We start from the raw sequence: 27622 nt of genomic DNA, 5'->3' as shown, positions 1-27622 counted from the left end.
TCCTATAGTGCTCAGAGCCATTTTTTGGGAGTGTTATGGGACCATTGCTTTTTAGAATATATACAAATGACCTAGTAGACAGTGTCAGAAGTTCCAAGCGGCTTTTCGCGGTTGATGCTGTAGAATACAGAGAAGTTGCAGCATTAGAAAATTGCAGCGGAATGCAGGAACATCTGCAGCGGATAGGCACTTGGTGCAGGGAGTGGCAACTGACCCATAACATGGACAAATGTAGTGTATTGCGAATACATAGGAAGAAGGATCCTTTATTGTATGATTATATGATAGCGGAACAAACACTAGTAGCAGTTACTTCTGTAAAATATCTGGGAGTATGCGTACGGAACGATTTGAAGTGGAATGATCATATAAAATTAATTGTTGGTAAGGCGGGTGCCAGGTTGAGATTCATTGGGAAAGTCCTTAGAAAATGTAGTCCATCAACAAAGGAGGTGGCTTACAAAACACTCGTTCGACCTATACTTGAGTATTGCTCATCAGTGTGGGATCCGTACCACGTCGGGTTGACAGAGGAGATAGAGAAGATCCAAAGAAGAGCGGCGCGTTTCGTCACAGGGTTATTTGGTAAGCGTGATAGCGTTACGGAGATGTTTAGCAAACTCAAGTGGCAGACTCTGCAAGAGAGGCGCTCTGCATCGCGGTGTAGCCTGCTGTCCAGGTTTCGAGAGGGTGCATTTCTGGATGAGGTATCGAATATATTGCTTCCCCCTACTTATACCTCCCGAGGAGATCGCGAATGTAAAATTAGAGAGATTCGAGCGCGCACGGAGGTTTTCCGACAGTCGTTCTTCCCGCGAACCATACGCGACTGGAACTGGAAAGGGAGGTAATGACAGTGGCACGTAAAGTGCCCTCCGCCACACACCGTTGGGTGGCTTGCGGAGTATAAATGTAGATGTAGTAGATGTAGGATGACGCAGAATGTTGCTGGGAGTACATTACTTCTTTCTGGATGACAGGCACAGGTATGAAGGAGCTACTACGTGCTTGGTGGGCGCGAAGACGACTCTCTCTTGTGGACGCGGTCAGCCGGTACTTTGACCCTGAGCACGTCTGCCCGGGCTTTCAGACTCTGTCAGGTGCTCATAATACTGTCCCACACCATTTTGCGCTATCTCCCTGTACGTCACAGTAATCACTCAACGTCTGACTCTTACATAACCTACCGAGCCTGGTAACAAAACTGAAGAAATTGATTCATTCTGGCGTCTGTTCTACTTCTCACAGAGATTTGCAGTTCGTCATTTACGCACTCGTCGAGGGTGCGTGCGTGTACGAAGTTACACTGACACACGATCTTGTGTTCTGAGTGCTTCACCTTTATTTGTCAGTATTAAAGCCTGATGTTCTGACCTACGCAAAGCTCGTGTAAACGAACACAAGGACGCGTTTAACAATCTAGTGGAAGTGAACTTTCACGCATCGATAAATTTACGTACTCGTTTCATTTTAGCCAGTTGCAGTGGCCGTATATTGCCGTTGCTCCTAAATGTAAAATTCTAAGTCTTCTTAATCGTACCGCCGAGAATCGATAACGGCGCCTAACAGCGGAATTTGAAGTCGACTAGCGACGTATACGACAAAGAAAGAGGCGGGCACAAAAGCAGGGTTGGGGGAGGGGGAGGGGTTTGCGGAGGTGCACACAATTCAGCCGAGGACAACGATCGCAGCGCCCCTCCAGCCTACGGCACACCGGCGCGGCACTGTGCGCGAGCGGCCGCCGAGGTTATTTATGCATCGCGCTGAGGCCACGCGCCGGTGGCAAAAACGCGCAGCGCGCAAGAAAGAAGCGGGACGCGGAAAATAAACATCGCGGCTCTCCTCCGCGGTGACGTACCGGCTGCGCGTCCAAACACGGCGAGCCGGGCGGAAGCGAGGCCTGCAGGCACGAGCGTAATGTGGAGCACGCCTGCGCCGGCTCAAAGCCAGCACTTCAAACGCCACCAAGTCAAGGCGGCCTCACAGCAACTTCTCTGATGTGACATTACGAAACTACAGAGAAGACTCTTCGTCGCACAGTTCTCGGCAGCCAAAGAATTGCTTTCTACGCGCGATCTATCAGGCAAATACAGGGGGTGAACAAAAATAGGGAAACACCCAAAACACAGCATATTACCATGCCCAAAATGGTGTAGGAAACATCTTGGCATTCAAAACAAGAGCGGTGTGTTTCTCAGAGGAGTTGCAGTCAGGACCGAAAAACATTTCAGACATTCGCTTCGGCACTGGAGTGTCTCCTAGCGTTTCCAGGTGTACTTCTGGAGGAGGTAGAGCAGGTGCTACAACACGGAAAATATTATATCGCTTTATTAAAACTTGCACAGTCTGAAATACTTATCTTGATAGTAATCCACGTCCACAGGAAAGTCTCTTACACACATTAAAAAAAGTTTTGCATCACCCCAGTTCCCAGAACTTCTGAAGATAGACGTTAGACTTTGAATGTGGATATTGTATCACAGCCACAGTCCTTTCGACTGTTCAGAGATGTCACTACACCCGCCCAAAGATGTAAACAGCTATGCATGAGCAACGCCTATTATACGGTGGGGGTCCGGCAATCGATCAGTTCCAGTCATTCCACCAGGAAGGAGGTACACGGTTCTTGTTCTCTGTAGTTCAAACATGCCTAGACGGTCAAAACCACGGTTCTATCGCGTCCGCATTGTTACTTTGTGCCAGGAAGGGCTCTCAACAAGGGAAGTGTCCAGGCGTCTTGGAGTGAACCATAGCGATGTTGTTCGGACATGGAGGAGATACAGAGAGACAGGAAATGTCGATAACATGCTTCGCTCAGGCCGCCCAAGGGCTACTACTGCATTGGACGACCGCTACCTACGGATTACGGCTCGGAGGAACCCTGACAGCAACGTAGCCATGTTGAATAATGCTTTTCGTGCAGCCACAGGACGTCTTGTTACGACTCAAACTGTGCACAATAGCCTGCATCATGTGCAACTTCACTCCCGAGGTCCATGGCAAGGTCCATCTTTCCAACCACGACACCATGCAGCGCGGTACAGATGGGCCCAACAACATGCTGAATGGACCGCTCAGGATTGGCATCACGTTCTCTTCACCGATGAGTGTCGCATATGCCTTCAAATCGGACAATCGTCGGAGACGCATTTGGAGGCAACCTCGTCAGGCTGAACGCCTTGGACACACTGTCCAGCGACTGCAGCAAGGTGGAGGTTCCCTGCTGTTTTGGGGTGGCATTACGTGGGGCCGACGTACGTCGCTGGTGCTCATCAAGGAAGGCGCCGTAACGGCTGTACGATACGTGTATGCCATCCTCCGACCGACAGTGCAACCATATCGGCAGCATATTGGCGAGGCATTCGTCTTCGTGGACGACAATTCGCGCCCCCATCATGCACATCTTGTGAATGACTTCCTTCAGGATAACAACATCACTCGACTAGTGTGGCCAGCATGTTTTCTAGAAATGAACACTATCGAACATGCCTGGATAGTTGAAAAGGGGTGTTTATGGGCGACGTGACCCACCAACCACTCTGAGGAATCTACGCCGAATCGCCGTCGAGGAGTGGGACCATCTGGACCAACAGAGCCTTGACGAACGTGTGGATAGCATGCAACGACGAATACAGGCAATGCAAGAGGCCGTGCTACTGGGTATTAGAGGTACCGGTGTGTACACTGATCTGGACCACCACCTCTGAACGTCTGGCTGAGTGGTGGTACAACATGCAATGTGTGGTTTTCATGAGCAATAAAATGGGCGGAAATCTTATTTATGTTGATCTCTACTCCAATTTACTGTACAGTTTCCGGAACTCTCGGAACCGAGGTGATGCAAAACTTTTTTTTTCATGTGTGTATATGCCACTGTGGCTGAGCACGTAACTTATCATTGATAACGGTACAGAATGACAGTCTCATCCCAGTGCTCAGTTGACTATAAACCGTTCTAACACGACTCGCGCTGTTGGATCTGGAGTACGACGACGTGCTCGTTTTAGACAACGTTTGCAAAGGGGGAAAGCGGCGTTGAGCTCTGACGTGAGTAACCTTACTGCTGCGGTGGCCTCTAGAACATACTGAGAGTGTGTCTTCGCTGGCACCTAATTCTTTGCTGCGTGTGGCAGTGATTGTCTCTGCTTGTGATTTCATCGGCTTCGACATGGGACCTCGTTCTTCGGATGTCACCACAGGAATCTTATACCATTCCTCCTGCAAAATAGTGCCAAGTACAGGCAACGTTGAACAACGTGGATAGCAAACAAGCAGACCACAAAGGCGCATTAATGTTGCGATCTCCTTATTCTGGTGGCCTGGGGAGACGTTACAATTCATCATCGTGGTCACGAAACCAGTCCTATACGATGCGAGCTATGTGAAGAGGTGCTCTGTTATCTTGGAACATGGCATTACTACTGGGAAACAAACAATGTACCGTGTGGCGTACATGAATAACCAAACTGTTTACATAAACCTTTGCATTAATGCGACCTTGCAGAGTAACCATGTGACCCGAATCATCATCGAATCGCCACCATGATTCACTCTTGGGACGTTAACACTTTCGGAAGTTGCCAACAGCGTGAAAAAAGAATTATCCGACCAAATAACTTCCTTACATTGCTCCATAGTCTAGGTTCTATGGCTTCAGCACCACGTTTTCCTGTTAAGAGCATTTGCATCACAGATAAGTAGTTATGGAATTTCAACTCGCCCTCCACTTCCCTACTTATGGGGTTCCCTTCTTGTTTTGATGTTGACAGGGTTCGTGAGTGCAACATTCAGTCCCGCGCTGTCTTCTGCAGCTGTGTCCTCTTATTTTTCTTCAGAATCCTCTTGAATGACCATCTGTCACGATCACTCAGCACACACATCGCGTTGCGACTTGTCGTATGATGTCTTTCCGCTTCGATACCATGCCGCTTGAGACACCAAACACTTCGACAACCTTGGTTACGGAAGCACCCACCGTAAGGGTACCAACAATATGTCCACGTTTGCATAATACTTAACTCCGATATAATACACTCACAACTACACAGAACACTGTTCTGATCACGACTGACTCTTGAAATGTATTAAGGGCATTGTACAGGGCCGTTCTTGGTCAGGTACAACAGCGCAATCTGCAGGCTTCGCTAACCTCTGCATTTACGTTCAAGCATGAATTTCTCGCGGTATTCCTACATCTGAAACCTGTGGACGCATCGACTGGAACAGGCCCAACGGATCACAATATTAGCACCTTTTTAAAATAGCTCACTGGTCACTTTGTAACGTTGTAGACGGTATAGAACTGGTATCAGGCTAGCGCGGGACCTTCCGGCGGTGACGTAAGTTATCACAGTGAAGTGGCGTGAAACTACTAGTCTGTTACGTGCAATCGGCGCCGTAAGATAGGTCGACATGACAGAATGACAGGAAGCTCATGCATATGACACCCCTCCCCTTCCGAATTAAGTTTCCTGATTTGTTTGTGTATGAAATCAAACTGTCTACATTATCTATAAGCAGCAATGCACCACTCACAGACACGTAACACAGCGTAAGAACAGTGGTCGCAAAAATGTGCTAACTGACAGCGACTGAAGATGACTGTCACGTCCGTTCAATGGCGATAGCTTTCAAAAGATTATTGCTGTCAGCGCCACATACGTTGCACGCCTTCAATATGCCCAACAACAGAAACTGGATAGCACCTGTATGGAGGCATGTAACCTGGTCCAACGAGCTGCTGTTTTGCCTCTTTTTAGAACGATGCACACCCGGGGGCACGGATGACGCAATGAGGCGTTTACACTAAAGTGTAATGGTCGTCCCTCAGGCCAGAGGTGATTCACTGAAATATTGGGGTCTTATTCCTACCGTGATTTTGGACCAATAATTATGGTTAGCATGAACTAGAACTACAATAGCTTTCAATATTCTCTGTAACCAATGGTTGCCCATTCATTTACATCTTCAACATAAGCGGTACTTTCATCTTTCATGATGATAAAAGCCCGTTGAGAGGGCTACACGCATACGCTCCTGGTTTGACGATCATTCAGGCATCCGGTCGCTCCTCGAGTGGCCCGCTAAATCACCCAGTCGCCTACAAGTACAAAATGACTGGGACTATTTGGAACAGCAAGTGAAACGAAGCAGTCAACTCCCTCGCAATTTGGAACCTCTGCACGGTGTAATCGGCAATGAGTGGATTCAGCTGCCTACAGCATACCTCAGGGAGCTTGAGGAGTCTCTCCTCTACATCTGTATCTACGTCATTACTCCGAAAACCCATCTTTCGGTGTGCGGCGGAGGGGACTTGGCGCAGTGCGCACCACTGTCGCTTCCCCCTTTTCCTAAGGCACTGGACTCCCATTCAGAAGGACGACGTTTCAAATCCCCGTCAGCCCATCCAGATTTAGGTTTATCGAGATTTCCTAAATCGCTTAAGGCAAATTCTGGGATCGATCCCTTGAAAAGGGCATGGCCGATTTACTTTACATCCTTCCTTAATACGAGATTGTACTCCAATGGCCTCGTAGTTGGTAGGACGTTAAAACCTAACAATCTTCTCGTCATTATTTCTAATAAAGTTTAATTACGTCGTTGATAGCGACCGATTATGTTGATTAACAGTTAATCAAGATAAGGTCAAGAGAAACAGCATGAGTAATAAGCATATAGGACCCATTCTGTAGCTTTGCGTGATATTGCGTATTCTAAACTCTGGGTAATCACTCTGACCTCCTGCTTCTAAGTGCTGGTCGTAATTTAGCGACGATTCTGAACTGCCGGATTTTAAGAAAGGATTCGAAAACCGCAAGACTCCGACTTTTCCAGAGTACACTGAAGTCGAAATCATTATCCAAAAGGCTGAAATCTGTATTTGCTTCCCGATCGTGTAGCTTTTGTCCGGACCACACAATGTAATGATTTATTTTCTGTATCGGTGCTTTCCGGTAAATGTATCTTGAAAGTAGCGGTTACTACCTGATTTCACAACTTTATTTGTCATGTGTGTGAGATTCTTTCGAATACGTCTGATCTGTTCGCCTTATCCATTAGATTTCCTCGGAGTTTGAATTGGATCATACGTACATCATGTGAATTTAAAATACAGTTCTCGGTATTATGAAAAGAAAAAAGAAAGAAAGAAAACACCATTGTGCAATGAGAAAGAACAATAATTCATAGGCCACTGACTTACCGTGTGAAGCACAGGATCTTATCTTGCTACATGCACTTGACAAATACCGTTTCAAGGTATGAAAATTGAAGGTGGAGAGGGGTGGAAAGGAAAAGGGAGGAGTCACTGCTGTCAGCTGCGCTGCGTCAGACGTGAAAAATGCTAGAGCGATTCTGCTACAAACGCTATAGCTTGATGTACGTGAGAAGGCAGACTACACGATGCGTTCTGCGCAGAGAGACACGGAAAGCACTCTGAAGCACCGACAGTGTGTTCTCTGTCTTTGTTCCATGCCTCACGCTCCAGGCCGTTGCCCACCCTGGTAACCGGCAATGCCGGGGTAAGCGCCACTTTGGAAAACTGCTCATTCTTCTGACTCTCCCTAGAACAATTTCTAAAAAAAACCGAAAACCTTCCGCAACAGGACCATGGAATGTTTGCATTCAAATGTAATCACTACACACGATAAGACATTTATCCCACTGGGAGACGGGACGATCAATTCCTGCTTCATAGATCGCTGTCGGCCTCTGATGGATCCTCAACCGCACCCATTCTTGCACTTCCTCGGCCGAATGAAACCGACATCCACGCATGTCTTTCTTCAGGTTATCGAAGATGTCAAAATTTCAGGGTGAAAGATCCGGACTGTAAGAAGGATGTTGCAGTGTTTTCCAACCAAAACTTTGAAATGTACCCTTCGTCCAAGTGGCAGTGTGGGAGCGAACGTTATCGTGCAACAGGATGATTCCGGCCAATAGCATTCCGACAGCTCGTGGGCAAAGCTAGTAGGGGAAACATTCCACATCGCCCTGCTAAAGTAAGTCACAGCTGTTCACACAAGTTCCGATAAGGGGATGACGACCTCCTTCGTCGACTGCAGGGGCCCTCTGCTCGTTGAATTCCTCAAGCGTGGAACAGCAATCAGTAAGCAGTACTATAAAGGCACTTTGCAGAAACTGCGATGCCCCATGAAATCAAAACGCCCAGTGATGCAGTACGACTGAATCATCCTGTTGCACGATACCGCCCGCCACACACTGCCAATCGGAGGAAGGCTAACCTTGGTTAGCGGACAGCCCTGATATTTCACCGTATGACTTTCACATCTTTGGCGACCTGAAGAAAGATATGCGTGGACATCCATTTTGTAGCAAGCGCAAGAGTGGGTCTGTCTGTGGATCCGTCAGCGGCCGACTGCTTTTTATGAAATAGGAATGATTATCTCGTCTTCCAGCGGGATAAATGTCTTAATGCGTGTGGTGATTACTTTTGAATGGAACTGTTCCACACTCCAGTTGCGGCGAGCATTCGGGCTTCGATTGACAGCCCTTCGTATGTCAATCGGAAAACTATCGCTGTCGCTTAACGTAATACTTGTATTTGCTATACCGGGTGATCAAAACGTCAGAATAAATTTGAAAACTTAATAAACCACGGAATAATGTAGGTAGAGAGTTAAAAATTGACGCACACGCTTGGAATGACAAGGGGTTTTATTAGAACCAAAAAACACCCATATTGCTAGACGCGTGAAAGATTTCTTGCGCGCGTCGTTTGGTGATGATCGTGTGCTCAGCCGCCACTTTCGTCATCCTTGGCCTCCCAGGTCCCCAGACCTCTGTCCGTGCGATTATTTGCTTTGGGCTTACCTGAAGTCGCAAGTGTATCGTGACCTACCGACATCTCTAGGGATGCTGAAAGACAACATCCGACGCAAATGCCTTACCATAACTTGGGACATGCTTTACAGTGCTGTTCACAACATTATTCCTCGACTACAGCTATTGTTAAGGAAAAATGGTGGACATATTGAGCGTTTCCTGTAAAGGACATCATCTTTGCTTTGTCTTACTTTGTTATGCTAATTATTGCTATTCTGATCAGATGAAGCGCCATCTGTCGGACATTTTTTGAACTTTTGTATTTTTTTTTATCTAATAAAACCCCATGTCATTCCAAGCATGTGTGCCAATTTTTACGTCTCTATCTACATTATTCCGTGATTTATTCAGTTTTTAAATTTATACTGACTTTTTGATCACCCGGTATACCATCCATAATGAACACTACAATGGCGAAGTAGCGTCATCGTACCTAAATGAATGAATATGAAAATAGAGTTAAATATTCTACGAGCACCCTGAAGCTCACACTACAGAAGCGTGAGAGCGATGCTAACGGCTGGAGCGTCACTCTATGCATCGCACCACTGTCCGCCTTGTTTTGTATATACCGCACAGTTCGTTATGTCAGTGCTTTGGTCTGATGAACTTTGTCTGATACTGCCTACCAATGTGTGCTTTGCTCTGATGAACTTTGTCTGATACTGCTTACCAATGTGTAAGACATTCTTCATCGATTAGGTTAGGAACTGATCCTGGCAGATTACGGTTACCACTCGCAATTCTTATCAGGAGTAGAGGGCAGGTTCCACACATGAAACAACGGGGACGTACGACAGTAGTTAGAAGGGTAGGACTAAGACTTTCAGGTAGCGTACCCGGCCGTCTAATTTCGCAACATACGTCCAGCCGAGCGTGTCTGACAACATACATCGTGGTAAGAATATTCAGCACGCTAGGTGCAGTAGGTGAACTGAAGAGAACACCGAGAAATAAAAAAGAAATAGACATCAAAACTTGGAAATAATTCTTCAATTCGTGGAAATTCCCATTAAGTACTTTTTACAGGAAACCAATGTTCTTTGTCATTTCAACGACAAGGAACACATACAGATATCCAGATGCATCCTACAGAGCTCGACTGTACATACTCAACGTACCACATCAAAGTGTCCATTATTTTGAATCACTTTATCTTCTTTCTCATATAAATGCTTCGCTTTTATTCATACTTAAGACTTGAGAAATCCGTAAGTACATTATGTAGCATGCCATTCAAATGTAGCGTTATTTCTCGGTTGACCATCGTTTCTCTGAACGTTGCTGTTTGTCCAGGAGAGAATGGGCAGGAGGGGGGGGGGGGGTGTAGGGGAATGGTATTCACAATATTGTTTACATCCGCAAAACACGAGTCCAGATCTCATATGCCTGCTCGGCGTGATTTCATAATCGCCGTCGTTTGCAACTGGTGCGAACAATGGGCAACGAGATTACTCAAAGCTGGCCCAATGCCAGCGCGTCAGATTGCCCCGTGGTCTTTACATCTCAGTTTATCCCTATAAGAACTGGCTTATTTTAAAACATATCCTCAGTATTGACATATGAAACTTGAAAAAGCAACCATGGTGGCAAATGCCTAATACGACAGTTACTAGGCAACCATTTAAAACAGATTTTATTATTAAATCAATAGACAACTTATATACTTTTCATATTGCATCACTGTATTTTACTTCGTCGCGTTCTGGGGGGGGGGGGGGGGGGACGCCCCTGCTGCAGCGTTCAAGTGAAGAGTGGCATCTCACAGGCAGGCATTGGAATCTCATAGGCATCATGTTGTTAGAATAACAGAGAAAGGACTGGCGTCCCGGACTGTCAGAGAATAAAATAGCATTTTCCATAGCAATTCGACGTTCCGTGACATGTTTGTCGTACTCCAACAAGCAAATGCAGAATGATAAGAAGAACAAGAAAATATCTCGTACAATTATCTAAGAGCCGGCCGAAGTGGCCGTGCGGTTAACGGCGCTGCAGTCTGGAACCGCAAGACCGCTACGGTCGCAGGTTCGAATCCTGCCTCGGGCATGGATGTTTGTGATGTCCCTAGGTTAGTTAGGTTTAACTAGTTCTAAGTTCTAGGGGACTAATAACCTCAGCAGTTGAGTCCCATAGTGCTCAGAGCCATTTGAACCATTTGAATTATCTAAGAAACCTAAATAACTGGGCTGTGCTATTGCAGTGACAACAGCGGCGACAGTGTTAACGTCGATGGTGCTTAGGGTGTTATTAGCGTTCGGACGTTGAGTTTAGTCAGGAACAGCAGTATCATGTGAGCTGGCAGTTAAACGACGCCGGCATGTCTGTCGCAACAGCAGTAAAATTACACATTCACGAGCACGGTTCAGTTGTCGTCTGGCATGGAGAACACTGATGCGTTCCACAGTAGATGTACAAATAGCGATAGAAGAAAGCTCACACTGAGGATGGTAGAGGGGGGCAACTTGGGCCGTGGGTGCGCGTTAACATATTGGGTCTCATCACCAACAATACTAGACGTTGACGTGAAACGTTTATAATAACCTCTTTGCTGTGTAGCACATTTCTGTATGCGAGGTTTTTTATTGTTTCATTATATACATGTCGTGCTCTAAGAACAATTTTGTGCGCTTGCTTCATGTTGTCCCCATTTATGTGAGTTTCCGCAATAGGCTGCGAACTCAGTCCTCGGTTCAAGAAAGGAATTGGGTACTGTTATTTATATGAAATAGTGAATGGGGAATGAAAGGTATGGTATGAATGGGAATTCCTGACCTCCAGCAACACTGGTAATACACTGGCGAAAGTTGAAAATTTGTGCCGACCATGACTCGAACCCGGGTTTACCGGTTCTCATGATCGGCCGCTTTAATCGCTACGGCCATCCGGACACAGTTCCTGATCACCCAGATTTCCAACTTATCGCATGCTGAAGTTCAGCGTCCATTAACATCCTACTCGTAACTTATTGATTTCCGAAGGAATTCGGATAATATTTAACGCCAATGTGATGTCCGACAGAACATACACCGCTCAAATACAGGGTGTGCATAAAGTCCAGGAATACTTTCAATTATTTGTTGCACAAGAACAAAACATTGTACAGATGCCATACATACTGCATTTTGAAGAGAAGCTCTGAAAGTTTTTTTATTCACGCGAACCATGAGCGACCCGGCAGACATCGATATGATAATCGAATTTATAAAATAAATAAAAATAAATAAAAAATGTTATTTTAAATATGTTAATTATTCTATCTGTATGATGGTGATTGTGATTGCAATTGTATTTGCTTATCTGGAACGTGGACGTTTAATTATTCGGTATCAGACGCTTGACAATGGCTTTTTCGTAAAGGCAATGTTACTCGTAGTTGACCGTGAAATAAAACTGAATAATCGGACTTCGTAATTAAATCGTTTCCAAAGACTGCTGCGGTAGGTGCGGACTCATAATCTAAATCTCAATATTACAATAATTTGCCAGCCATGCCAATACGTCGTACAGAGGTGATTGTCTACTAAACATAAAAAAGTTACACAGTTAGTTAAATCAGATATATTCAATGAATAAGCCTACATCCGTGAAATCTTCTCGGGTGATCAGCCGAGTAAAGGCGTCGTCTTCTCGCAACGTTTCGAAGGGTTTCGTACCCATCATCTTCAAGCGAAGATGATGGGTACGAAACCCTTCGAAACGTTGCGAGAAGACGACGCCTTTACTCGGCTGATCACCCGAGAAGATTTCACGAATGGAATACGCCGAGAAAGTCTCAAATCACATTTAATAAGCCTACAGTTCATAATCCTATTTACTTTTATAAATATAAATTATTTACAGAATCGAGTGCCTAGTGTGGTTGCAACTCGCAGTATTCTTCTATAACATGAAATATGGCGGTGTGCCAGACAATAAAATAAAATACGTGCTTCTCGCACCACTTCAACCAGAGCTCTCCTTTTCTTAATCAAACATAAGAGTAACGTAATTGTGCTTTTGTTTTATCAGCGACACAGCGCTGCAGTTGTGTGCCATAGGCTTTATTTATTTGTCACTGATTATTTATTTAATTAATATTTCGCGTTTCCGAGGAAACTCACGCTCGGCATGCAAATGTGCCTTTATAAATTCTTGCCATGCCCGTCCCTGCATGGCATCATCGACTGTGGCAGTCGCTTCCTGTATTCTCTCCCGGAGCTCTGCTACATCACGTGGTAGAGGCGGTGCATACACCCGATCTTAAATGTGTCCCCACAGAAAAACGTCACACGAAGTGAGATCTGGTGATCAGGGAGGCCATTTCATGAAACAGCCGTCCCATTCTGTAGCACGGCCGACCCATCGATGCGGCAGCTCCGTGTTTGGGTACCCACGAACTTCATGATGAAAATGGGGTGGAACCCCATCCTGCTGAAAGATGATCGGAGTGTCCGACTGCATTTGAGGCATCAGCCATTGCTGTAACATGTCCAAGTAGGAATATCCAGTGACAGTGCTCTCGGCGAAGAAGAATGGCCTGCACTGTTTTCGACGTGACAAGGCACAAAAAACATTTACCTTCGGGGAACCACACTCAAATTCAGTGCATTCGTATCGATGATTTGTACCCCAGATTCGACAGTTATGCCTGTTCTCTTTCCCATTAGTGTGAAAAGTGGCTTCGTCGCTGAAAATTAAGCAATCAACAATGCCACCCCCTTTCTCATTCAATTGTTGCAACTGAGAACAAAACTCATAACGCTTGTCTTTGTCGTCGTCATTGAGCTTGTCCACTAGCTCCAGTTTGAATGGTTTCATGGACAGCTTCTGTCCCAGGAGTTTCCACACTGTCAATGGAGCCATTTCGAGTTCACGGGATGCACGACGCACCGCACTCGTTGCGAATGTCTCTTGTACGCGCTGCACATTCACTTCACTCACACTGGGACGTCCGCTTCTCTTTGCCGGGCACAAGCAACACGTCGTAACGAATTTGTTGTGCCTGTGGTAAAAGTCCTTCCTTGTTGGTGGCTTCTTACCGTACTTGGTTCTAAACATCCGTTGAACAGCTGTAGCACACTTGTTTTTGTCGAACTCCAACACACAGAAAGCTCGCTCCACACCCGAACTCGCCATGTTTGCGACTAGCGCTGACTATCGGCAAATTACCGAACTACGCTGTGGCGGTATACATTAAAAACATACGTATGATATCTGTACAATGTTTGGTTCTTGTGCAATAAATAAGTGAAAGTGTTCCCGCACTTTCTGTACACCCGGTATATACTGTACTGTTACTGCACATCTCTTGAGACCAGAAACGCAGTTGTGTTGTATGATTTACACGGCTAGTATTGAATGTAAACAATTGTCCGGCACTTTCTGGTGTGGAATTTTTGCAACTGTAAATCTGAATTGTTTTATGAGACTGCAATGTATTTCCATGGGATTGAGAAACTGTGTGGGACTGAAAATTGGACAATATGGAAGTTAGCATTACAAAGCATTTTGCGCGCTTCAGGCGGCGCACACGAGGAGTGTACTGGCCATCCACAAAAACAGGGGATTCGTGTGAGGATGCTGCAACAGCACAAATAGATGCTGCACTAAAAATACGGGACAAAGCTGATGGTGCAGCGAGTCAGATCGTCGCTAGATCTGTTGAAGCATAAGTCAAGGCGTGGTTGGTTGCGTGTGAGAGTGCGCGAGGAATGTGGGACAAGCTGTCACATACTGCGTCTGAACAGAAAACAAAGCAAGCTACACATTTTGTTCAGTCATAATTTTTCAATAGTCATGTGATTTCAGTTAATGTTGGCGAAAGGAAGCGACCGCGGTAAGTGAAATGATATGGACACGTCAGGGCGTATTTATTTTTGAGCCAGGGCAAACGAAATTGTGTTCAATGCTCCTAGTGAGTCTGTTGTATTAAGGGACAGTCGTTACTCAATACAGAAAGTAATGTGTTGTATTCACTACCTGTCTGTTTATTCACCATGTCAGTCAGTTTGAGAATCTGTTGTCTGTGTATCTCAAGTGCCTCTAGGAGATTGAGTTTTGTGCTTGAAGGTTGTCTATGACAGAATGTGAGATCTTTATTAACGTTTGGAATGCCGCGTTTGCTGTAATGAAGACGAGTTGCCACTGTAGATTTATGATGTATATTCAACCAAAGAACTGACATGTGTTCATTGTATCGTATGGCAAACAGTCTGCATGACCTATTTGCGTAAAAACCGAAGCAGTCCTTACATGTGATCGATGGAACACCAGTTTGTTTATGTTTGTCAAGCTTGTTGCAACTGTGAGGCAGGATATGCCTTCTTTTAAGAGACACGTAATAGCTAGAGTTGTGAAACTACCGTAGGCTACCGTAGACTGTACATTACAGTAGTTTTCCTAGTTGCTTTGGTCAGTTAAGATCACAACCGGGCTACCTGTACATTAGGCGTGTTGCATGTCTGTCGGGCATTACTCATTACAATCGGTTTGTTTTGCATAAGCAATCAGTATCTTATTAGATACTCTTAGTAACCATAAGCTGTGAACCGTCTAGAAACTAAATGTGGATATATAAAAAACCGCATAATATTGAAAAATTTTTGTTCTACGCAGTTATCCTCCTGTCTGTTACATAAAAACAGTATTTATAGCAAAACTGAAACTGCCAATGTTTGATTCGCGTTTTATTCGAAAATTACGTATTTGTAACGCCAAACAGAGAGATGTTGTAAAAATAATAAAACAATACAGGTTTTTCATTTAGCGTTAGGGAACGCAAATTTCTCAAAAACAGGTAAAATTGGGAAAAAAACGAAAAGCCAAAACATATCAAACAACGGTTCAGTACCTCATCGAGCTTATATAGAAAAACGTTTCTGTTATTCCTAAACAACTTACGCGCTTATCAGTAATAACAGGAAACTGTTGCCTTAGATCATGATGAAGAACGTTCTATTGAGTGCAAAATAAGAACAATAATTACAATGATAATTGTCCTCCCCTGGTAGCTGAGTGGTCAGCGCGACGGAATGTCATGCTTAACGGCCCGGAATCGATTCCCGGCTGGGTCGGAGGTTTTCTCCTCTCATGGACTGGGTGTTGTGTTGTCCTTATCATCATTTCATCCCCATCGACACACAAGTCGCCGAAGTGGCGTCAACTCGAAAGACTTGCATCAGGCTAACGGTCTACCCGACGGGAGGCCCTAGCCACACGGAATTTCCACTTTTACTTAAATTATTTGTGTTTGTGCATGTAAAGTGTACTTGCATTAAAAACAGTTGCTTTGGTTACACAAATGCGGTAGAGCTACGCGAGGAGCTAATTTTTATTACCTCATAAATGCAATATATATTTTGTAAGGATAAAATAGACAACGGACTAACACTGAACGATGAGCGGTTCTAATTACGTGCAAAACAAACAAAAATAAAGAGAAGTCGTTGGCTCGCAGTTTTTCTCTCACAGCATTTGTGTTTCTTTCCTAACAGTGCAACCAGTAATACTGGTAATCCTACCATTCACTAGGTACGTCATTTACGTACTGGACCAAAACCACCGAATCGTAGTTTTGGTAGAGCGCAACTGTAGTAATAGCTCATTTTGATGCCACACCTTTGGACTGATTGGAAATTTTATAAGCTCTTCCAATGAATGGAACACTGAAATATTTAATGTTTTGGTTATCTATTGGTAACAACAGGTCATTCTTTTTTTTTTTAGGTGATAAGCAAAATTTTACAGGTAATTCTGACAGAGACAGCAAAGGACTTGGAAGAGCAGTTGAACGGAATGGACAGTGTCTTGAAAGGAGGATATAAGATGAACATGAACAAAAGCAAAACGAGGATAATGGAATGTTGTCGAATTAAGTCGAGTGATGGTGAGGGAATTAGATTAGGAAATGAGACACTTAAAGTAGTAAAGGAGTTTTGCTATTTGGGGAGCAAAATAACTGATGATGGTCGAAGTAGAGAGGATATAAAACGTAGACTGGCAATGGCAAGGATAGCGTTTCTGAAGAAGAGAAATTTGTCAACATTGAGTATAGATTTAAGTGTCAGGAAGTCGTTTCTGAAAGTATTTGTATGGAGTGTAGGCATGTATGGAAGTAAAACATGGACGATAAATATTTTGGACAAGAAGAGAATAGAAGCTTTCGAAATGTGGTGCTACAGAAGAATGCTGAAGATTTGATGGGTAGATCACATAACTAATGAGGAGGTATTGAATAGAATTGGGGAGAAGAGGAGTTTGTGGCAACACTTGACAAGAAGAAGGGATCGGTTGATAGGATATGTTCTGAGGCATCAAGGGATCAGCAATTTAGCATTGGAGGGCAGCGTGGAGGGTAAAAATCGTAGAGGGAGGCCAAGAGATGAATACTCTAAGCAGATTCAGAAGGATGTAGGTTGCAGTAAGTACTGGGAGATGAAGAAGCTTGCACAGGATAGAGTAACATGGAGAGCTGCATCAAACCAGTCTCAGGACTGAAGACCACAACAACAACAACAACAAGGCTCGTAAATTATTTCGAGCAAAAGGGTTAAAGAGCTTAAGTGCAAAATGTTGCAGTTTGCAAGACTCGCTACAACGCGCTACGCTCGGCAGCTCGAGGTACTGACCTCAACGATGCTGACGGCGATGGTGAACCAGGGCGGCGTCCAGCGACAGTCGTGGCCGTCCTGGGGCTGCGCCGGCCTGTGGCGCTGCGGCTGCTGCGGCCGGCGAGCCGAGGGCGAGGGGGCGGACGAGGGCGCCAGCGCCTGCAGCTCGGGGTCGCCGGCCGCCGCCCCCGCCGCCTCCGCCACCAGCAGCGCCTCCGCGGCCGACGCCTCCATCACGCCGCCGCCGACGCCGCACGGCACCTTCGCCTCCGCCTGCACATGAACGGCGCCACTGAGTTCGCCGCCGGCGACTCTCTGGCTGGGCGGCATCGCTTCAGCAAGCGGCTACTGCGATCGCGTTACGGCACTCTTCTGCGAGGCGAGCTGAAACTGCTGCGTGCCTTCTTGCCGACACCCGAGACACGTCCACTGTCTGTCGTACGCAGAAATTGTGCTACACGGTCCGCTTGAGGACGAAAGTTCTGTTTCAGTCCAATGGCGTCTCAAAAGAGAAACAGGATGAGAACGAGGTACTGCACCGTTTCGTAGAGGTCGCGTTCCAGTCGACATCATTTGAACAGCAAATACCAGTGTCGTGCCATTTTTGTCCACTACTGACTTAGGTCACTGTGTCTATTATAAATATAAAACAGTTATTAACGAAGCAGCAGACTGGGTCATTTGTTCGGCTGCAGACGATAAACTCGCAAGACTAAATGCCAGAGTCGTCCGAGTGGGCAGGACTACAGACGCGGTTCCGGCACAGTGGGCCGCGATCCAAGTAAACAAGTGGCGGCCGAGCGGAGCCGCGGGAAGAGCCCGGCGGGGGCGAACGCTGGCGGCCGAATGCGGTGCGGCTGGCGGCGGACTCTGCGGAGGCCTTCCACTCGCGGTGACGTCAGCAGCCGTCAGCGGCGGGGGGTGGGGGCCCCGCGGCAGCGCAACAGTTCGCGCCCGCTCAGGTGTTAAGGCCGGCAGCAGATGCTCGCTTGCGAAACGGCTTTCACCTGTCTCGGCCTTCCTCAACCAAATTCGCTCCGCAGCGCCGCCTGAATAATCATTACACGCGAGCGGCTTTGCGCTCACTGATGCTGACGGACTGTTTCAGATCCCGTCATGAAGCGGAGGAAGCAAATAATGCCAAAACAACAACGTACAAAGGGCAAAACAAGCTGTAAGATTTACATGTTTGTTCATATCTGCCAAACAATTGCTCACATAAGCTGTCTGGTAACTATAACATATTCGTTTGTCCAGTCATTATCAGCAGCCCGTGTGTACTGCTTGGCCGATACCTGTGCCAGAACATGCTGTGAGCCAACATTTTGCTGTGGATAGCCGACAGTTGTGGTCGAGCGGTTCTAGGCGCTTCAGTCCGGAACCGCGCTGCTGCTACGGTCGCAGGTTCGAATCCTGCCTCGAGCATGGATGTGTGTGCTGTCCTCAGGTAAGTTAGGTTTAAGTAGTTCTAAGTCTAGACGACTGATGACCTCAGATGTTTAGTCCCATAGTGTTCAGAGCCATATAAACAATTTGCTGTGGATAGAATGAGATGGCTCTAGTAGAAGCCTCAACGAAATATTGGCTTCTAGTATGTTCTGATACACCCATCGGCTAAGGAATACTGCAACAGATTCTTCTTAATACTCATGTCGTGGACCTCAATCGTCACTTTTCGCACCGTACAGATCTCTTACCTAAATCATGCCGCGTTACGTTAGGAGAGCAGGCGTTCGCGTCTTACAGTTTTTAAAGCAATAGACAACATTTCTATTACTACCAAGGATTTCGTAGGCGCCCAAGTCATCTTGCATGATAAATCGGTGCTTTGCGGTGGAGTTTTGAACTTCACTCTCGCTAACAAGGATACGAATGAACACGGTAACGGCTGGGTCACAGTTGCTCTTATACGTGGACCAAAAGCCGATAAAGCAAAAGGGCTAGATAATTTCAATTCACGTGATGTCATCGCTTATCGGACATTTCAAATTTCTGAAGTGTACAACAGAGGTAAGAGTTCATCGTATTACATGTCGACTATGTCTTTGGTTCTCAGGACCAGGAATCGTCGTAAAATAAATGAATCGGAATTTGTCTCAGTGTGGGTAAAAGGTGTTGACAACTGTAAACAGATCGTACTCGTTAGTGATCTGACTCATTATTATAGAAATTAAATAAAGTTCCCTTCCTTATCCTTAATACTTATCTATTAAAAAAAAAACAACTACACATTGATCTTGCCAAAAGCCGAGAAGGGATTCTTCTTGGTGTTGTAGCTCTCTGGGGCACCCTGGGATGCTCTCTGGGTCACCCTGTGAAGCTAAATGCTCATTAATATTTGTTCATATGTGCGAAAATCTCGTCTTGAATGGATTGTAGCTGGTTGCCTATCTGCCGAAGATTTTGCTAGTTGGGGAATGGCAACATCATCTGTTCAACAATTAAAGAGACGATACACAGATTAATAAATCGTTTATACTGTATGACGGGCGATCAAAAACTTACTGTTTGAAGGCGTTGCTGCAGCGTATAACCAACGTAGCGCGATTCGATATGGGTGCACAAACACCGACATTTAGGTAAGGGATTATTGTGGCATTCATGTCTTTCCAACGGCGTCTGTTACGAGGGTTGACTGAAAAGTAATGCCTCCACCTTCGTAACTCTTCAACAGTTGGCAGCATTGGTATGCAGCAGGTACTGGCTTGTTCCGTAACCTCTTCTCTATAGCTCCAGTTGGCGGTGGTGTTGATACAGTGTTAAGTACAGAACCCTGCGCAGACGGACGGTCAATGCCATTTAAGCAACGTGCAGTTATTGAATTCTTTACAGGAGGAGGTGTCACCCCAAAGGAGATTCATCAGAGAATGAAAGCAGTTTATGGTGATTGTGTTGATGTAATAACTATTTATATTAAGAGTAGTATGTTTTTAGGTTGGTTACTATCTCCAAGCATGTGTGGGAAGAGTAAGCCATTAACGTTTATTTTCCCCTGAGCAGCGGATCAGGGGTTGAAATGTGACACGTGAACGCAAAATAATTAATCTATACTCTCCAGCATAGTCCACTTAGCGCTGCAGTTACGACTGTGGAGGAAAATGAAGTAGTAAATTATGTGATATGTTTTCAGGAAGACTGTTACAAGCAGAGGAAAACCAAATAGCGCACGGAGGTTGGTACATACTCTGAAGATCCAAAGAAACTGGTATACGTACCTAATATCGTGTAGGGCGTCCTCAAGTACGCAGAAATGCCGAAACATGACGCTGCGTGGGTTCGACTAATGTCTGAAGTTGTGCTGGAGGAAATTGACACCATGAATCCTGCAGGGCTGTCACTAAATCCGTAAGAGTACGAGGGGGGGAGGGGGAAGGGGGAAGATCTCTGAACTGTACGTTGCAAGGCATCCCAGATATCAGATATGCTCAATTATGTTCATGTCTGGGGAGTTTGGTGGCCAGCTGAACTGTTTGAGCTCAGATTCTAAGCGTGTGGGGTGTCCCATTGTTGTGCTGGAGTTGCCCAAGTCTGTCGGAATGCACAATGAACATGAATGGATGTAGGTGGTCAGATAGGATGCTTACGTACACTTTATCTGTCAGAGTCGTATCTACACGAATCGGGATCCCATATCACTCCAACTGCACACGCCCAATACCATTACAGAGCCTCCACCAGCTTCAATAGTTCCCTATTACAAGCAGGGTCCAAAGATTTGTGAGATTGTCTCCATATCCGTGCACGGCCATCTGCTCGATACAATTTGAAACGAGACTCGTCCGGCCAGGCAACATGTTTCCGGTCATCAACAGTCCAATGTCGGAGCTGACGGGCTCAGGCGAGGCGTAAAGCTCTGTGTCGTGCAGTCGTCAAAGGTACTCGGCTCCTAAAGCCCATATCGATGATGTTTCGTTGAATGGTTCGCACGCTAATACTTGTTGATGGCTCGGCATTGAAATCTGCAGCAATTTGCAGAAGGGTTGCACTTTTGTCACGTTGAACGATTCTCTTCAGTCGTCGTTGGTCCCGTTCTTGCAGGATCTTTTTCTGGCCGCAGAAATGTCTGAGATTTGATGTTTTACCGGATTCCTGATATTCACGGTACATTCATGAAAATGGTCGTACGGGAAAATCCCCACTTCATCGCTACCTCCGAGATGCTGTGTCCCATCGCGTCGACTATAACACAAGGTTCAAACTCAATTAAATCTCGATAACCTGCCATAGTAACAGCAGTAAATGATCTTACAACTGCGCCAGACACTTGTTGCCTTACATAGCGTTGCCGACCGCAGCGCCGTATTCTGCGCGTTAACACACCTCTTCATTTGAATACATATGCCTATACCAGTTTCTTTGGCGCTTGAGTGTACTAAGACACCAACGGACACGGTATCTGCACTTATACTCCTGACACTATGTAGATCAGGAGCGGCACAGGGTTTTTAATACTTTCTTGGGGTACGCCAGATGTCACTTGTGTTTCACTTGACAATGGCTGCCAACTGTGATCTTTCTAGCAACAGATCACGAATCCAGTCGCACGACTGAGATGATACTATATGGGCACGTAATTTGATTACAAGCGAATTGCTAAGAAATCTACAGATTTGCAATTAACCTGTGGTCCCCTGTAGATAGAACTTGTCACTTCGTTGAATAAATAGCCAATCACGTTTGACAAGAATGATATTTTCTCAATCTGTACTATGTGCCAATAGATCATTTTCTTCGGGGTATATGTGCATAAACCATAGCCGTTTCTGTGACGTATACAGCAATAATTTTCTTTTTTTCTGAGGTAACTTTTACTTATTCATTACTCTGACACCAATCTAGGGCACGATATATGAGGGAATAAGCCGTCAAGTAGGCAGTCTGCTATCCGTTGTACTAAGCGAAGTGACGGTCCCAAGACGCTGGACGCACATTCAGTAAGGCTGCCAGTCAAATCCCCTTCCGGACATACAGTTATAGATCTTCCATAGTCGTCTTAAACAGGTTAGGACTAACGCTGGGTTGATTTCTTTGGGAACAATACCACAGATTTCCCGTTCTACCACCAGGAATCCGAATTCGTGCCACGTCTCAAATGACCTCGTCGGCGACGGTACCTTGAAAGATTGTAATTCGTATTTCTTCCCTTCTTAGTGTTATGTATTCCAATTACCGTGCCTATAGCTAGTTATGTCGTTATTTCCAATTGACTTATAGATGACGTAGTAGCAGCAGACTCTAGTTACACAAGTACCAGACCCGTAAAGGAGACACTAGTATCGAGTTTTTTTGAGACGGGAAATATTCTGTTGAATGCCGTTGCTTTTAGTAGGATACTAAAATACGGCAGCAGTAGTTTGGGCAGCTCAGTCGCCGCACAAGATTCGAATACGTTCCTAGGATTTTAAGAACTGGGGAGTGCCACTACGTCCAGATGATTTCTTTGGTGAGGCTATCTAAGGTTTAGTTTCATCACATTTAATCCTCGACAGTATTACGGTATCATTAAAATAGTAAATTAGCAATACTTACCTTATTAATATTTCAAGTTTCTACTTAAACTTTATTTCTTTTCTTTGAACATCATTTGGATCTATGTCTTTCCCAGGGTGAGCTTACCTCTTGCAAAGTTTAGAATTTTGTATCACAGTATAGGTATCCAAAAGATTTGTATAATATTTGTGAAACAAATTTAATAAAAAAAAGGTAATTCGTTTTCTCCTGCAATACACCCCAGGAGATGACCGGTTTGGTGGTTTCATTTACCAGTAATGGAATGGCTATATCCTGTTTACCTGTTTAACACCTTGCGTACTACGTTGCCTAAGTGACGAAGTGGTTCAGAGAAAAAACACACACACATTTGCTGTTAGTACGTACTCAACGATTGACAGCACCATCTGCAGCTCTATAGCAATTAATGAATAAGCTACGACCCAGTATAGCCGCGAAGACAGTACAATTTTAATTTGCTTTCTGATAGTTTTTGTAGTGAGCGCAATCTTGTATCATGGATATAACAGCTTAGTGGCTCATTGTATGGGAAGAAATTAAATTAGGCTGAGCTACGCTGCGTCACAAGAAATGAAAAAGTATGTATATGGAGTTTGCTGCAAGTATCCATAACATATAAAGCGACTAACGGTACATCATCTGATGATGTACTGTAATAGAGTAAGATAGTGTTTCAAGTAACGCTAAACTGTGAGAGGACAATGTGTGCTGTGAAAATGTGAAAAATGTATACAATGTGTTGAATATTAGAATATTAAAATAACTCCATCTTTAATTTTTAAAATAAAATAGTTGCAATTAATAGTCAATGTGATGGCCTAAATAAAGCCTCTTCCATATCTCTTCATATTTACATTGTGAATACTGCCCATAGTGAGGAATTTAGCAGTATGAAAATACTTCGCACTTCTGTAATATGAAAAGACATATGTCAGTTACTCGTACATCACAGAAATCGTATCATTATATTACGAGATAACGAATTGACTGCTTACAACACAAGGCTAAAGGAAAGTCCGTTGTGGAGGTAGTGCTGATCAAGCGAATGCCATCAAACGTATGAAACAAAAGCCCGGCCTGTTCAGCCTGTAGTGAGTGTTTCTGAAAGCAGTCCCGTGTATTCATTAATCTGGTTGGACGGCACATACAGCAAAGAGTCAATGGCTTCACTGATTTCATAGCTGCCTCGTGAAAAGGACATCGTTGTCTTGTGCCCCGCCTCGGGCACAGCCGTGTGTACCAATATGCCGTGTTCATTATAGCTGTAGAATGGGAGCCGCGTCTATCTTGGCTAACCCAAATACGTTTTTGTCCAGAAACAAAATAAAAGACACGTCAAGCAAAATAATGCTGTTTGGTTAGTAGGAGCACATTAATCAGCGTTATTATTAGACCTCGGATCTTAGGTAAAAACCTATTTTGTTTTAGTACTTTCAACATTGCAGCCCAGTCAGCAATCGTGATAATCTAATATAAAAGAAACTATCAGCCTCGATTGCTGTAATGAAACCAACCTTTACCTAAGTTTCAGCCCAAGTAGTGGGCCTTCTTGAGAAGATAAACCTGATTCTACAATATGTCTACGAGGGCATGGTCTAGAAATAAAACTAAAACGTCATGAATAGGCGTAGTCACATTTTAAAAATGTGGTACATAGGTACTAAGTCACCGCCAAGACTTAAGCTCCGGCGAGCACCCCGTCTCCATGGACGGCGTCATGGTTATTTTATATTATAATTTATACCAAAATTGAGCATTTAAAAGCTTTGATTAATTATTGCAGTTGAGAAATTCACAAGTAAATACGTCTTTTATGACACGACGATCGTGCTCGGTAGTTAACATAAAAATAAGTACAGCTATGTATTACTTGATGCAGTTTATAACCTTTATTAAAGCTGGCAGAATGAGATTTTCACTCTGCAGCGGAGTGTGCGCTGATATGAAACTTCTTGGCAGATTAAAACTGTTGTGCCGGATGGAGACTCGAACTCGGGACCTTTGCCTTTCGCGGGCAAGTAATCTACCATCTTTTTTTTATTTTTTATTTTTATTCTTTTTAATTTCATTTTGTTTGTTTTAGTTCGTTGTATCTGCTCTAGGCGAAAGACACCCGTTTTAGTTCGTTGTTGATCCATTAACTCAGTTTTTTTTTCTTATTACAGAGGGCAGCTGGCCCTCTGACCAAACACGCTGAGCTGCCGTGCCGGCACCATCTGAGCTACCCAAGCACGACTCACGCCCCGTCCTCACAGCTTTACTTCTGACAGTATCTCGTCTCCTACCTTCCAAACTTTACAGAAGCTCTCCTGCGAAACTTGCAGAACTAGCACTTCTGAAAGAAAGGATATTGCGGAGACATGGCTTACCCACAGCCTGGGGGATGGTTCCAGAATGAGATTTTCACTCTACAGCGGAGTGTGCGCTGGTATGAAACTTCCTTGCAGATTCCTTTCTTTCAGGAGTGCTAGTTCTGCAAGTTTCGCAGGAGAGCTTCTGTAAAGTTTGGAAGGTAGGAGACGAGATACTGGCAGAAGTAAAGCTGTGAGGACGAGGCGTCAGTCGTTCTTGGGTAGCTCAGATGGTAGAGCACTTACCCGTGAAAGGCAAAGGTCCCGAGTTCGAGTCTCGGTCAGGCACACAGTTTTAATCTGCCAGGAAGTTTATTAAAGCTGTTCAACACCGCCTACATAAAATATTTCAAGAGAAATTAGACTCTTGCAGAGGAGTTGTTCTTGGGACGCAACATTCGCGAATGGAAACGGGAAGAAGAGAAATGATAACGGTATCCAAAATATCCTGTGCCTCAAACAGTACAATGAGGTGACAAGGTGTGGGATAACGAATCCATTTAGACAGTTGGCTGGCTCTGAGCACTATGGGACTTAACATCTGAGGTCATCAGTCCCCAAGAACTTAGAACTACTTAAACCTAACTAACCTAAGGACGTCACACACATCCATGCCCGAGGCAGGATTCGAACCTGCGACCGTAGCGGTTACGCGGTTCCAGACTGAAGCGCCTAGAGCCGCACGACCACTAGCGGCCGGCCGTTTATACAGTTGACAGTAGCATCGCGTGCACCAGATGTAACAGGGCAGTGCACAGGCGGACCTGTCATTTGTACTCAGATGATTGATATGAAAAGGTTTACGACGTAATTATAGCCGCACGACAAGAATTGACGGACCTAGAACGCGGAATCGTAGTTGGAGCTAGAAAAACAGGACATACCAGTTCGGAAATCGTTAGAGAATTCAATATTGTGTTGAGTTGTCAGTGCTAACAGGCAAGGAACACTGCGTGAAAAATCCGCAGAAATCAATGTAGGACAAACGAAGAACGTATCCCTTAAATCGGTGCGACGAAATTTGGCGTTAGGAGGCTACGGCCGCAGACGACCGACGCGAGTACCTCTGCTAACAGTACATCACCTGCAACGCCTCTCCTGGGCTCATGACCGCATCGGTTGGACCATAGACGGCTTTAGAACTGCGACCTGGTCAGATGAATAACGATTTGAGTTAGTAAGAGCTGATGGCAGGGTTAGAATGTGGAGCAGACCCAAGAAGGCCACGGACCCAAGTTGTCAATACGGCACTGTGCAAGCTGTTGGTGGCTCCATAATAATCTGGGCAGTGTTTACATGGCATGGACTGGATCCTCTGGTCCAACTTAACCGATCATTGACTGGAAATGGTTACGTTCGGCTCTTGGAGACCATTTTGTATCCGTTCAGGGGCTTCATGTTCCCAAACAACGACAGAATTTTTATGGATGACAAAGCACCACGTCACCGGGCCACGACTGTTCACGACTGATTTGAAGACTATTCTGGACAATTTGCGCGAATGATATGGTCACCAAGATCGCCCGACATTAAGCCCATCCGACATTTGTGGGACACAGTCGAGGGATCACTTCGGATCCTGACAGGAAGTACTTCCGCAACAATGGACAGCTGTAGAGGCGGCATGGCTCAATATTTCTGCAGGGGACTTGTTGACCCCATACCACGTCGAGTTGCTGCGCCACGCCGGGTGAAACGAGATCCGACACGACATTAGGAGGTCTCGCATGACTTTTGTCACCTCAGTGTGAGGTGGCTTGTAGAGTAGAGATGTAAATGTATATTATCCAAAGGTTAGTGTAACCGCGGATTTGGCTAAGGCCGAACGATTTCTCAATACCACTTTATTTGTAAGTATTGGTGCGAGTCTGTTAGGTCTCGTTCCGCGTTGGCTTCCCGTAACTTTTCAACGTGATCCTTTGTACATGGTGACTGTTAGTCCACAGATAGTTCTTCCTCCGATTTACACTACTGACCATTAAAATTGCTACACCACGAAGACGACGTGCTACAGACGCGAACTTTAACCTACAGGAAGAAGACGCTGTGATATGCACATGATTAGCTTTTCAGAGCATTCACACAAGGTTGGCGCCGGTGGCGACACCCACAACGTGCCGGAATGAGAAAAGTTTCCAACCGATTTCTCTTACACAAACAGCAGTTGACCGGCGTTGCCTGGTGAAACGTTGTTGTGATGCCTCGTGTAAGGAGGAGAAATGCGTACCATCACGTTTCCGACTTTGAGAAAGGTCGGATCGTAGCCTATCGCGGTTGCGGTTTACCGTATCGCGACATTGCTGTTCGCGTTGGTCGAGATCCAATGAC

General features: G+C 45.2%; 1 protein-coding gene across 1 annotated transcript in view; it reads right to left on the bottom strand.

Annotated features, from left to right (window-relative positions):
• LOC124554550 (protein rhomboid-like) overlaps positions 1 to 17762 on the bottom strand; it is a 215504-nt gene extending 197742 nt beyond the window's left edge. The window contains exons 1-2 of the mRNA XM_047128286.1: positions 17694 to 17762; positions 17451 to 17591 (exon numbers count right to left, since the gene is read on the bottom strand). Of these exons, the coding sequence (XP_046984242.1) occupies positions 17451 to 17591; positions 17694 to 17762 (210 nt within the window). The remainder of the gene's footprint in view (positions 1 to 17450; positions 17592 to 17693) is intronic.
• Positions 17763 to 27622: the final 9860 nt, after the last annotated feature.

The sequence above is a fragment of the Schistocerca americana genome, chromosome 1, assembly GCF_021461395.2.
Source record: "Schistocerca americana isolate TAMUIC-IGC-003095 chromosome 1, iqSchAmer2.1, whole genome shotgun sequence".
Taxonomy (NCBI): Eukaryota; Metazoa; Arthropoda; class Insecta; order Orthoptera; family Acrididae; genus Schistocerca; species Schistocerca americana.
Note: the sequence above shows the minus strand (reverse complement) of the source record. Positions and strands in the feature narration are given on the sequence as shown.